We start from the raw sequence: 13208 nt of genomic DNA, 5'->3' as shown, positions 1-13208 counted from the left end.
AAGGGGGAAATAATTCATGCCATATTTCAGTTTCAATCCTTTTCTGTAAATAGCCAGTAAGGACATCAACAAGCATGTCACATTCCACACAAACTCCAAATGTTTCCCACATGGTGTGAATGATTTTGTCATAATTGTAGTCTTGTGTTGGCTGGCTCTTCTGTAACCCCTTCTTATGGATTCAGTACCTGTGTTTGGTCTTTAAATACCGAGTGTGTCATGCCTTTGTAATTCTGCCAATATTTAAAAGCTTTGATCTGTGTGGTGCCCTTGTAAAAACAGATGAGCAAAGCAAACCTTAAACACTTCCAGCTCCTCTAAGATAAGCTCCGTATCTTGCGATCTGTTAGTGGGAAGCACAATCATTTTCTGCACAGTCCCTTTATCTGAAATGTAACGACAGTGTTAATAAATGTTACCTGAGTAATTTTCACAAACAAACTCACAAACAAAAATACTGTAATAGAACACACAAACACAATGAATGCATACATTAATCAATATCCTTCCATTCCTGCTGAACAAATATAAATCAGAACTTCCTACATTATCATAAACTGAATTTCTAACTAAAGGTAGCAGCAAGTAAATGAATAAAAACCAGGCTGGCAAAGAGGTGCAAGGGCTGCAACAGAGGAAAGCATTCAATGTATGAATGTTTTTGCAAAAGCTGCTGAAAATCGCCAAGAGGAAATAAAAACGTTGTTCGGCAGTCAGACGAGTCAGACGTCCCTGGCGTTGTGTCAACAATGCTGTAAATATGTGAGCATGATAAACATAACCAGATGTGAATTGACATCCTATTGACTTTAACCCCCGACTTTAAAGGGTGTCCTGGGTGTAGATTGAGAGTAAACTTGCAGTGTATTACCTCGCTGCTCTGACTGTATATTCACTTAGCATTATTATTCCTGCATAATGCCAAATTAGTCTGCTGTGTGAAGTGTAACACACTCTGCTCTTGGACTACAAAGGCAGGACCTACCACGCACAATACAAGGTACACAATATAAAGCCCAGACAGAAACTGCACACTTTGTCAAATGCCACTGTCCGTGGCTGCCAGAAAATACAATTTGACTATGTTCTCATTTCCAACCAATGGAACGGAAAAACTGTGTGTGAGTCAGAAAAATTACTTTTCACCAAAAAATAAATAACATAAAACACTAAACAATGGAAATTGGGATCTGAGTGGTACTTCAGAAGCATGCGTGTGCATTTTAAATATTTTGCTTAATGTAATGAGAGTGCAGAGTAAAGAAGAATTGCACACATGGGCAAAAAGTAATACAATTTATGAGCTGACACTGGGGCAGGACAGAGGATAAGTCAGCACTTTGGTTTGCCTGAAGTTACCAATTAGATAATTAATTGTGATAGCTGAGCAAACGGTTGGGCTTACATTAACATTTTAGTGTTATCCAGCAGTATGTAAATTGTGATATGAAATCTGGTTTTGTTAGGTCTTCAATATTTGTAGTTCAATACCATAGACTAAATGCTGCATCTTTTACACATGTGCCAATATACTTATACATTGACAGAGCAAGCAAAATATCACCGACCTCAGCCTTGGTCCAACAGAAATGCCCGTTAATGGAGATCCACACCAATATACCACAGAGAAATCGTCTACGACCTCATGATAGATATTTGGCATTTATACATGCAGTGTACTTTGTCCCTACAGAAGTGTCACACACGGTTATAAAGTTATTTTCCTTACCTGTGCCCAGAAACAAGACATGGTATTTTCCATCTGCGGCAATGACTTGATCAACTGCTATCGCTGTGTATTTATAGTCAGCGTGAGCTCTCACAACGAGCGGTCTCTTATTTATTGGGTAGATGGGATTGTACATGACAGGGTGGTTCCTAATGAAAGTAACTACATCGTCTGGGAAATCCTTGGTCGTCAATAGGTTCGGAGTGAAGGCTCCTCCGGGGCACTGTTAACGGCAAATGGTGGTGGGGAGGTCAAGAATGAATCCCAAAGTAGGTAAACATGTCAGAGGGTATTTAAGAAGTCAACTTGGATTTTAATTCTTTAAAAATATAGCTATATACATGATTGTATTCCTTGAATAGATTTTCCTGTCAACCACTAAAATGTTTCATGTTCTTTTCATGATTAAAGCTACATCGTGGACTATAAAGTAGATCACTAGATGATTAATAATTGACGATTACTAACATGTAGTGTAATTCCTTATTCACTGAAACAGAACATCGGGGACCTGACCGACGTCATTAAACATACCATGTCTACCACCGGCGTGAAGAGGAAAGATCTGTCTTAAAAGGGGATAGCTGCCATCTTTGTTCCTTACAACTTAACTTAGAAATACCTCTGACGGGCAAAACCAACTTAGGGTTTGTCTCACTCCACTTCAGTCCTTCAGGTAATCTTTTTATTATCAACCCTATAGACTTCCACGTGGCCCAAGTAGCCTATTGTAGACAGCTGAAAGAAATCACCATTTCACAGTTCTCCCAGTAAACATGGCTGATACTTAGCAGACACCTTTATACATCTAATTAGGACATTTTATTTTGCACTCTTTTGTTAGACACACAGAAATCGAAGCAGAAATGCGTCAATACTTACTGTACCAGGTCTGGGGTAAGGAATTCTGCCTTGGTATGCAACCCACTGGTGGTTTGGGCCTTCCTTGTGGGCAAATGGGCCATTAAACACAGTTAGGATATCTGCCATATTGTAAACACACACTGCTGAGCCCTTGAACACTGAACTGTAGATATAAAAATGTCATATTAAATATATAGTAACACAAGGTCACATCACATCTCTTGTACTGTACAAACATCACCACATCAATATAAAAGTCATTCATATAACAGGGAAAGTGAAGGTTATTTTCCTGCCGGACATGTGCGGGAATTTGAATGCATGGTAAGCTGAGACAAATGCACAATGTCTAAGTCTGAGATGGGCTATAGTTTTACTACAACAACATAATGTATCGCAATCGCATACAAATCTGTGGTGATCTTGGCCATGGCCCTTTCAAATGAAAAGTTTACTTATACTTAACAACCAGACAAAATATTGGGAGAACTGGACCAAGTGTTTTTGGTTGATCCAAGTTATACAATACTGGGAGATTTAAGGGTATTTGACTCCACAGGCCTTTTCACCCGTTTCCTAAAAGGAATATGTGGTTTGGCCAATCACAGTGTGCTGCACTCAACTCAAACAGAAAACCTTTGTTCGTTAGAAAACTGGTTAAAGAGTAAAAGGAAGAGACATATTGTATGAATAACATTGTGCGGGAGTGCAAAGCTCCTTATGTTTGGGTTGGCTAAAATGTGCATACTTTTCAGAACAAGAGCCTAACCTTGTTCCATAGATATCATGATGGAAGTGGAACAGTCAGGCAGGGTCAGCTAACACTGATTCCCAAAGTCACTTCTGATGTGTCTTTTGTGGCGCCCATATCATGACCACTTCTATAGTCACTATGTCCCTCATTACAATACAGAAGAGCAAACTGAACTCCTGAAGATAGGATCAGTCTTTATATGGTTAAATATTGATTGATAGCACCAGTTATGGTATGTGCAATGAGAGATTATGGCATATCAAGCAATACTGTGTCAAAGCTGTAGGTGCATCCTTTACTCAATAGAAGATGCAACAACAACACACTGCAATATTGAGAAGGTTCCTTTAATAAACTGTTGAAATGTTTAAAGACGTTAATTCACACAAATGTATGTATATATACACTCACCTAAAGGATTATTAGGAACACCATACTAATACTGTGTTTGACCCCCTTTCGCCTTCAGAACTGCCTTAATTCTACGTGGCATTGATTCAACAAGGTGCTGAAAGCATTCTTTAGAAATGTTGGCCCATATTGATAGGATAGCATCTTGCAGTTGATGGAGATTTGTGGGATGCACATCCAGGGCACGAAGCTCCCGTTCCACCACATCCCAAAGATGCTCTATTGGGTTGAGATCTGGTGACTGTGGGGGCCAGTTTAGTACAGTGAACTCATTGTCATGTTCAAGAAACCAATTTGAAATGATTCGACCTTTGTGACATGGTGCATTATCCTGCTGGAAGTAGCCATCAGAGGATGGGTACATGGTGGTCATAAAGGGATGGACATGGTCAGAAACAATGCTCAGGTAGGCCATGGCATTTAAACGATGCCCAGTTGGCACTAAGGGGCCTAAAGTGTGCCAAGAAAACATCCCCCACACCATTACACCACCACCACCACCAGCCTGCACAGTGGTAACAAGGCATGATGGATCCATGTTCTCATTCTGTTTACGCCAAATTCTGACTCTACCATCTGAATGTCTCAACAGAAATCGAGACTCATCAGACCAGGCAACATTTTTCCAGTCTTCAACTGTCCAATTTTGGTGAGCTTGTGCAAATTGTAGCCTCTTTTTCCTATTTGTAGTGGAGATGAGTGGTACCCGGTGGGGTCTTCTGCTGTTGTAGCCCATCCGCCTCAAGGTTGTACGTGTTGTGGCTTCACAAATGCTTTGCTGAATACCTCGGTTGTAACGAGTGGTTATTTCAGTCAAAGTTGCTCTTCTATCAGCTTGAATCAGTCGGCCCATTCTCCTCTGACCTCTAGCATCAACAAGGCATTTTCGCCCACAGGACTGCCGCATACTGGATGTTTTTCCCTTTTCACACCATTCTTTGTAAACCCTAGAAATGGTTGTGCGTGAAAATCCCAGTAACTGAGCAGATTGTGAAATACTCAGACCAGCCCGTCTGGCACCAACAACCATGCCACGCTCAAAATTGCTTAAATCACCTTTCTTTCCCATTCAGACATTCAGTTTGGAGTTCAGGAGATTGTCTTGACCAAGACCACACCCCTAAATGCATTGAAGCAACTGCCATGTGATTGGTTGGTTAGAAAATTGCATTAATGAGAAATTGAACAGGTGTTCCTAATAATCCTTTAGGTGAGTGTATATATATATATATATATATATATATATATATATATATATATATATATATATATATATATATATATATATATGTATTTCTAGGTGTTGGAGGTTTGGCTTGTTTGATAGCTATTCTGCCAGCTCAGTCAATTCCTCGGTTTGGCTTACCTTGAGGATGTGAAAATCCCAAACACTAAAAGGTTCTTGGGCTGTTCTGTTTCCAGCAAAAATATATCCTCTGGAAGGAAAACACAAATGTGTGCTACAGGTCATGAAACAGCATTTGTTGAGATGAAGTAAATCGCTATTTTTAAGCATATTACAGAAAGCAAAATGAAAAGGTCAGGAATGAAATTAATCACGAGGAATTGGGAGTTCTCCAGGGGCTCATCTGGTGAACGCCTGTACCTGGACCGGACAGAGGTTTTCCCTCGGATTTAGGCTTTGAATCCTGGTGCTGCCTGTTACAGAGGTCTAACAATACTCTACTGATACAAATTTTGCCTGGATTACACTCCTTGAAGAAGGATCCATATCTTGTTGACTGACTGAAGATTTAGATATTGCAGAACTAAATGCAGACACTTTGAGACGTTTGTATAGCGTGTCCATTTTGTGCTTACCTAGCTCATCAAAGTGTGTCTCCGTGCCGTCCCCCTCTACCACTGAGCACACGAGTCTTGCTTTGAGGAACGTTGTCCACTTATTCACCAGACTCCTCTGACCACCAATGTCATTCTGGAAACACAGAAACATCGTTTGAAAATGACTATAATTGTAGAAAAATCATATAGTTATCCAAGTAATTGCATGAAAATAAGCCTGACAGAACTGGCACATTATGTGGCTGGGTACATTTATTTAAACAAGCATGCGGCCAATATACATTTTCTTTGGCGTGGGAAGGTGTTGACTTGTATAGGGTAATGAACGACGGCGTTCTTACTGGGCATATCCTAGCCACCATGGTGTGGATGTGCTTGGTGTTGCCACTGTTGTCTGTCATCCTCTCTCTGAAGAAAAAGTATAGTTTGGCATCATTGGGGTCTGAGCCATCGGGAATCAGCTGGGCATCAATGAAGATGGGTTCTAGAAAACACAGAGAATGACATGCTTTAATTATGTTCTCAAAAGAGAAAAAAGATCCTGTATGCAGGACAGGTATTTTGCTTTGTAACTGATGGATACAACTAAGCAAAATTCCATGGACTGGAATCCAAATCAACGCCCTGTGACCTCATAGGTGACTGGGAAATAGGTGTATATATCTGTAAATTCATACCACTCAGCCACTTTGAGTTGTGTTGGTCCGTTCTGATTGCGTTTCTCCTCGTCACGCTTCTAAAAATGGCAGCGTCCGTCCCCATGAAGTCAATGTACATGCCTGAAAACAGCTCTTCATCTGGACAGGACGACAGGAACACATCCCAGCACGGTGTTAAAAGAAACGAATGCCACTTCCAAATTATCACAGGTCGACTGACAATTGGAAGTATGCAAATGCCAATGCGTTTGTTAAGCATGTCAGTCGGGCATGTGACATCACAGCTAAGGTCACAGCTCAAAATGACTGTCAGCGAACTGGAAACCCTAACAATACATGGCCTCTATCTTTACAGTAAGAATGTACGGCATCATGTCAGTACTTCCCTCAGATTTACTCAAATAATAAGAGCGGATAGGCCTGATCGATGTGGGGAAGTCTTTCTGTGCGTGAGGTTTGTGTGTTGAGGGTAGGGGTTCAGGTGTGTGTGTGTTGGGGGTAGGTGTCAGACGTGTGTATGCTCTCCATGCCTGTCCTTATTTACTAAATTACTATTTCTCAGTTTCATAATTGGACTGCGCTCCGTTCAGAATTCAATTTCAGGCTGTTGGCTGCAGTTCAAGGCTCCAGGCTCTATCCAGCAACACGATAGAGCCGAATGTAGTCTCGCACACTTAATATGGACATCTTTTTCAAAAAAATGTTATACCTGCCCCTGAATCACTGTATTCATAACCTGACATAGCAAGGGCATGAGTCTGGGATTGTATATTAAATAAAGCAATGAAGTTAACTCTATTTGGCCTGGTAACAGCCAGCGAGAGGAGCAGTGCTGGAAGGCTTTCTAAATGAAATGCTGGCTCGGGTGACTGTAAACCGAGCTGTGCGTGCGACACCGTACGCTGACTGTGTCAACACGAACCCGACACTGCTGAACCCTGAAGACTTCAAAGACCGGCACTGACTGACAGGGTACAGAGTGTGAAAGTGAGGTTAGGCGGGGGATCTATCGGTGCACAGGAAGGGAAGGCAAGAGCAAAAAAATCAGTTTGGCTTCTTTACTTACTGATCATAACTGACACTGTGTTAACACTGGGATTAAAGGAGCACCTTCCCTTTCCAGATTCAGCCTTGGAGTCGATATAAAACACTTGTTCCTACAGGGGATAAAATCAGGAATATAAAAAGTACTGCATGATTCTGGTATTTTAGGAATTCAATTTCAGGCCCTCCACCCACCGAGATACTAATGGAAATACAGAAGTATTGGAATAGCCTGTTATGCAGAAGGAATGTGCTGGTATGGAGCCACGCGCAAGCCTTGTTGTTCAAACGCAAGAAACAATCTCAGAGGACTCGCATTCACAGCCTAAACTGGAACATTAAATCTCGATGTCATTATTCAGAGGAAACTCTACATTGCTGTATTTCTATGTCAGCATATTGGCTTTCTAACTCTTAGTGTCAAAGATATACTGGCTTTAAAGTTATATAACGATGGTTCTGCAGAAACACAGTATATTTAGCATGAACATCTTAAATTTGGAGTTTCGCTTGTGCAGCTTCAGTATATTTATTTAGGAAATTGTAGTTTTGTTTCCAGTAACAATAATATGCACTGTACATTCATATACATTTCATATATTCACATATTTGTACTCTTTGGCAGCTGAAAATATACATAAACATTAACGTCTGTTTATGAATTAATGACACTTACTTCTGACCTTCGACCTCTGTTGATATAGGCACACACCGGACTGAAGGCTCCGCTGCCACATATAAATAAGTGTGTGCGATTGTACGGCTGGATCACACGCACAAAATTGCCACAGCCATGCTAGAAAAAAGGAGAAAACTACATAGGTGTATATATCTATACAGTGAGCATAGATCTGGGATTATTCAACAACACTGATGTTTTCTTCAGTGCATTTAATAACATTATAAAAACGTACTACGTATTATATGAAAGAATGCCAGATTTTAAACAAAAAAAAGAAGGTTTGTGAATCAGCAGCTGTATCTACTCACCCCCAGGACACTGTCCAGAAACGAGATGTGAAATGTTCTCTCCCAAATAACAACACACCCATTTGTTATGCCAAATTGATTAACAGTATCAAAATATTCCAGAGTTTTCAATGGAGAGATGGGACATTTAGAAGGCAATGAGAAGTTGAAAAGGATCACAGTGCGTTTTTTATTCGTCAATCTGTCATATTGACATTTAGAAAAGCTTTGAACCTCTGATAAATGCAGCGGTCCAGTCCATTAATGTACACGAGAATCGTCTGGGAACTATGTTACCAGAGATCCTATCTTGAAAAGTAATTATATCGAATGTTCATGTCGAAGGGGAAACAATAACAAAAGCAAGACCAAAGCTAATGCTAATGTAATGGTATATGTGTGTGTGTGTGTGTGTGTGTGTGTGTGGGTGTGTGTGTGTATATATATCTATATACACACACACACAGACATCATATATTACAGTTTTCAAACAAAACATTCTGTCTCGGTTCCGAAAATAAGATCAAAGAAGGAGTTAGGACCGTGAAGCACCAATGGGCAGGTCTTTGTGGAGACTGCTTAGACAAATATTTTTAAGTTACATCCACTCAGTTTAGCTAGCTAATCAAAGCAAGGAAAACCGAGCGACTGAAGGGAATTGCTCCGCAAGTTTGTTTGGCTTTTGTTTTACAGTAAGCTGCTTCGACAGCTTCTACTTTAAGCACTAATGTTTAAACATGTGAGCATACCAACCACAAAAACAGAGATCAGATTGGAAAATATTTTACAGAAAGTCTTCTACAAATTTCCTATTATGGCATATGTATGTAATATAATATAATATATAATTTATATTTAGTGGCACAGCGCTGGGCAGGGTACAAACTGGCCTCCCTGAAGGGCACTACATCCCTCAGAAACCTTGGGGGGTGACTCACTCTGGGAGAAATGCCTGGGGTGCCATGATTTGCCACAGCTGGCACACCCTTATTATTGTGGGGTGCAGGAGAGAGAGAAGAGAGACGAAAAGATCAAAGGCCGAAATACCGAAAGAACGAAAGAACGAAAGACCAAAAGACCAAAAGACCACATGGGATGCCTGGGGCAGAGGAGCTGAGTCCAGTGAGTGTGTTGCATCTGACCTCATGGTAAATGCCCTCTGGCTTATGGACTTTGACTTTGGATATTGGATCTTGATTTGGACTGGTTCTTACATGTGTTTGTCTGTTAGTTTTCATGTCTAGACAGGGACCGGGGGCACAAGTTTAGATAGTCTCACCAAGAGCTAGGTTTTCCTTTGGTTTCTGTATCTGGTCTCTTTCTTTGGATTGACCCCTGCACTTTTAAACACAAATTTGCACCATATTCCCTCTCCTGTGTGTGCCTGTTTCCATAAACCCCTGCCTTATCGTGCCACAGCATCGTGCCCATCCCAACACGGTGCTGCGATTTATATATTATTATAAATATATATAAAATTTTTATTGAACCAGGACAAATATATGAATTATGAATGTCAACAGTTCAGCTTGGGTACTTGGCACAGTTTAGATGGGTCTGACTTAGTTATAAGTCATTGTGGCTCCTTGCTGTGTCCATGCGTTGCCCTTTTCCTGGTGTATTATGCAAACGGACAGGAATCGTCACAGTTCGGGCAAGACAATGCATGTGAACGGAGGGCTGGAATACAACTTACCATCGGATCTTTGCCAGCCATTCTGCACTCATCAATTTTGCTGCTGGAGGCTGGCCAAAACACCTGTTTAACAACGACACCGGGAAAGCAGCATCAGCTCACTGGAGCAAATCTGTGTCCTGCAGTTCCATAGAAACGGAAAACTTAACATCTATACGGTGATGCAAACCTATTGTAATAGTCGTGATTACAAGGTATAGGCTTTTTTGCTGCAGCTATTATAAATCCATGCAAAAAATTGTGCTGCAGAAAAAAAAAAACACACACACACTGAAATGTGAATGCATTGTGTACTGAACCGTTCACCTACTTCAGATACATTAGTCAGAATAAACGGGAGGCATAGTTTAAACCTTTAAACTCTATCCCAAAAAAACTTTAATGTTTTGTTTTTCTAAATAGGCAGAATCTTTTGTGTTTACTTCAATGATAGACAAAGCAAAGATATATATTCTTTGGATTTGATTAGCATGACTGATTCCAAAATACTGAACGTGATGTATTATTTAAGTAGAATAGTAAAGTATATGCTTAAAACTGACTAGTCTTGTGTTTATAATAATTATGATCATGATCATAATATACTTAAAAAAAAGAGGACTGTGACATTAAAGTGTGAGACAATGAAAGCAGTAGATACTGAACCTTGCATAGAATTACATGGATATCTATGAAGATGGGTGCTAGGGTTGATATGTTACAGGAACAATGCATATAGATTATTACCTTTAAAGGCCCCCGGGTAATGTTATTGATGCTCATGGACAACACGTGATCTTTGCAGCCCAGATACATGCGATCTTGGTCCTCGTCCATCAGGAGGATGCGGTAGTCCATGGGGAACTCGGACAGGCTGTAGTGCTCGAATGACTGTGTGTCCTGCAGTTCTGAAACATAAGCAATGCACAGTATGTCAAATGATATGTTTCATTAAGGCAGTACTCTGCATGCAGAATGCATACACAAACACACACACACACACACACATAGAAATTATGATAATAAGCCCATTTTCCCAGTAGCGAATCATTCTGCACAGTTCTGGGAAGAGGATGTTACTATGATGAAATAAACAATAAACAATACCAACAACAAAACCTAACAAAGAAAACAAAAACACGACTATGCAGACACTGACTCACAATACATCTCCAGCAGTGCACTGCTCATCTGGAGTTAGGAGAAGTGTTATCCAGATACTTTTGGGATCGTTTCCAAGAGACTGGTAATGTTATTAGACACAGAGTACCAGGCGGCTCAAAGAAGAGGAACAGTGTGTTTAGCATTTGGATCTCATAAAACAAACAATCAGGAATAGTTCGTACAATTATGGACTTTGGGCCAGATGACTGGCGTCGTGTGTTTTCTTCAGCTGGAGCACCGCAGGAGTGAGTCATCGACACTTCTAGACTAAATCCGTCAACCCCGACATTTGGGGATGTGTCAAAAACTGCACTTGCAAGAGGACTCTCCCAAAAACCACCACGCTACAATGGCGATGCGCAGTTTGATGTTGTTTTCCAGTAGAGGGGAAGAGAGGTTCAGTCCCGAAACTCAGACGTATTTAGGACCTCTTTGAGAGATCCGGCAATGCCTAATTTGAAACAAGTGTTTAACTGCCACATGTTTCTGTGCCACCTTTATCTGGTGGTGCACCTATAACTGATTGTATATGTGTCTAGTGTGGTTTTTACTGGGGATATGACCTTACAATCCACAAGTGATCGAGCACCACACATGGCTTGAGATTCACAAAGAAGTGTCAGCAGGAATGAGTGGAGGGATGTGTGCCGTGAGCTCACGACAGAGACCACAGTCGTGCCACCTTGCGTGATTTCCTGAGCACAATTTTACTTTTGTCTTCCAGCAAAAGCCCCCTCTGAGTCACCTATGAGGCACCTTGACCCCAACCGTGGAAGCCCAATGAGGCACAACCCACCCCAGAGGCACCCCACCATGGAGGCCTAACAGGGCACCCACACCCTAAGGTCTGACGAGCCATCGCCACCCAAGCGCTGTTGATGTTACACCCCCCAAGGGCCATCGAGAGGCCCCCACCAGAGGGAAGACCACAGCCAGCAGCAATGACTAAGAATTTTCTGATCTTCTAATGGTTTATTTTATGTTGGTTTACTTTATTTAAACTGTTCAAGGTATTTATTTAATTATTTATTTGAAGTTTGTTCATCACTCTGTCAATCGTTCTTTGGCTACCCTGCGAAGGGTGATATACAAATAAAAATGTATTTATATTATTATTATTATTATTATTATTATTATTATTATTATTATTATTATTATTATTATTATTATTGTGTTGTATGTGCTTCTTTTGCAGTGTCTTTTGCATTGCTTTCACAGCAGCTTTACACTCAAAGCAACTATGCATCCTCTATATGGAATTCTAATGAATAGCAAGAAGACAAAGCATATCCACAAGTGGCTTACCCATGAACACACACACACACAAACCCCCATTTAATTGAAATAAAATCACCGATGAAGCTGTTCTCCAGTGAAAAGCCTAACTTGGCATTCATAGCGAGGCCTGATCTGGGCGAGAGCCACTCGAGGGTACTCTGAAAAAGGCAGCTTCTTTCAGGGCCCGATTCTTTGACCTGCAAGAACAGCGGCGCACTATTCTGCTCAGGAGAGATCTGGGGACGTGCGGCCCTCGAGTCGCTCTAGAAATGCTCCTAAACAAATTGAGACACAGGAAGGAATCTCATCGATGTATAGCATCACAGGGGAACGCACAACATCACACAGTGTGTCTCCAGAGAATGATTGTTTTTTGGTGTCGTGAAACTGAACCAAACTCGGGGTCTAAATAAACTAAAACAAAGGTATCGCCAGGTTCTTCTAAAAAAGAACGTTTGCTGAAAGAAAAGAAAACATCAACAACAAAACACTAATATCATAAGCTTTTTATCACACATCATTACACAAGTGTCAACTTTCACAGGTAAAATCTGATAAAGGTAAATCTGCTTACCTAATGCAAAGGACCACAAACAGACTAGAGAATCATTATGCCAGATTGAACATTGTCTCCCTCTTACAAAAAAATAACCTTCTTTTGAAACCCATCCACGTGCTCACTTTTCATTAAAGGTAGACTGAAAGAAAATAAAAATAACATTGCTGTAGCCATTGAAGATCCAGTACAGAGAGAACAGCTTGCTTGCCAATTCAGTTCTCATGGTATCAAAGTTGGCACGGAGGAAGAGCGGCAGAAAGGAGAACAGGACATTTAGGATAGTTTCATAAGGCTCAGAG

At 40.8% G+C, this 13208-nt stretch overlaps 1 protein-coding gene across 1 annotated transcript in view; it reads right to left on the bottom strand.

Moving 5' to 3' along the window:
• sema3c (sema domain, immunoglobulin domain (Ig), short basic domain, secreted, (semaphorin) 3C) overlaps positions 1-13208 on the bottom strand; it is a 40119-nt gene that overhangs the window by 7536 nt on the left and 19375 nt on the right. Inside the window, exons 3-13 of the mRNA XM_066723808.1 lie at positions 10656-10816; positions 9930-9992; positions 7941-8060; positions 7287-7377; positions 6239-6358; positions 5903-6045; positions 5580-5694; positions 5125-5194; positions 2612-2756; positions 1730-1952; positions 298-386 (exon numbers count right to left, since the gene is read on the bottom strand). Of these exons, the coding sequence (XP_066579905.1) occupies positions 298-386; positions 1730-1952; positions 2612-2756; positions 5125-5194; positions 5580-5694; positions 5903-6045; positions 6239-6358; positions 7287-7377; positions 7941-8060; positions 9930-9992; positions 10656-10816 (1340 nt within the window). The remainder of the gene's footprint in view (positions 1-297; positions 387-1729; positions 1953-2611; positions 2757-5124; positions 5195-5579; positions 5695-5902; positions 6046-6238; positions 6359-7286; positions 7378-7940; positions 8061-9929; positions 9993-10655; positions 10817-13208) is intronic.

The sequence above is a fragment of the Amia ocellicauda genome, chromosome 15 (genome assembly GCF_036373705.1).
Source record: "Amia ocellicauda isolate fAmiCal2 chromosome 15, fAmiCal2.hap1, whole genome shotgun sequence".
Classification (NCBI taxonomy): domain Eukaryota; kingdom Metazoa; phylum Chordata; class Actinopteri; order Amiiformes; family Amiidae; genus Amia; species Amia ocellicauda.
This window is presented reverse-complemented; position numbering and strand designations above follow the sequence as displayed.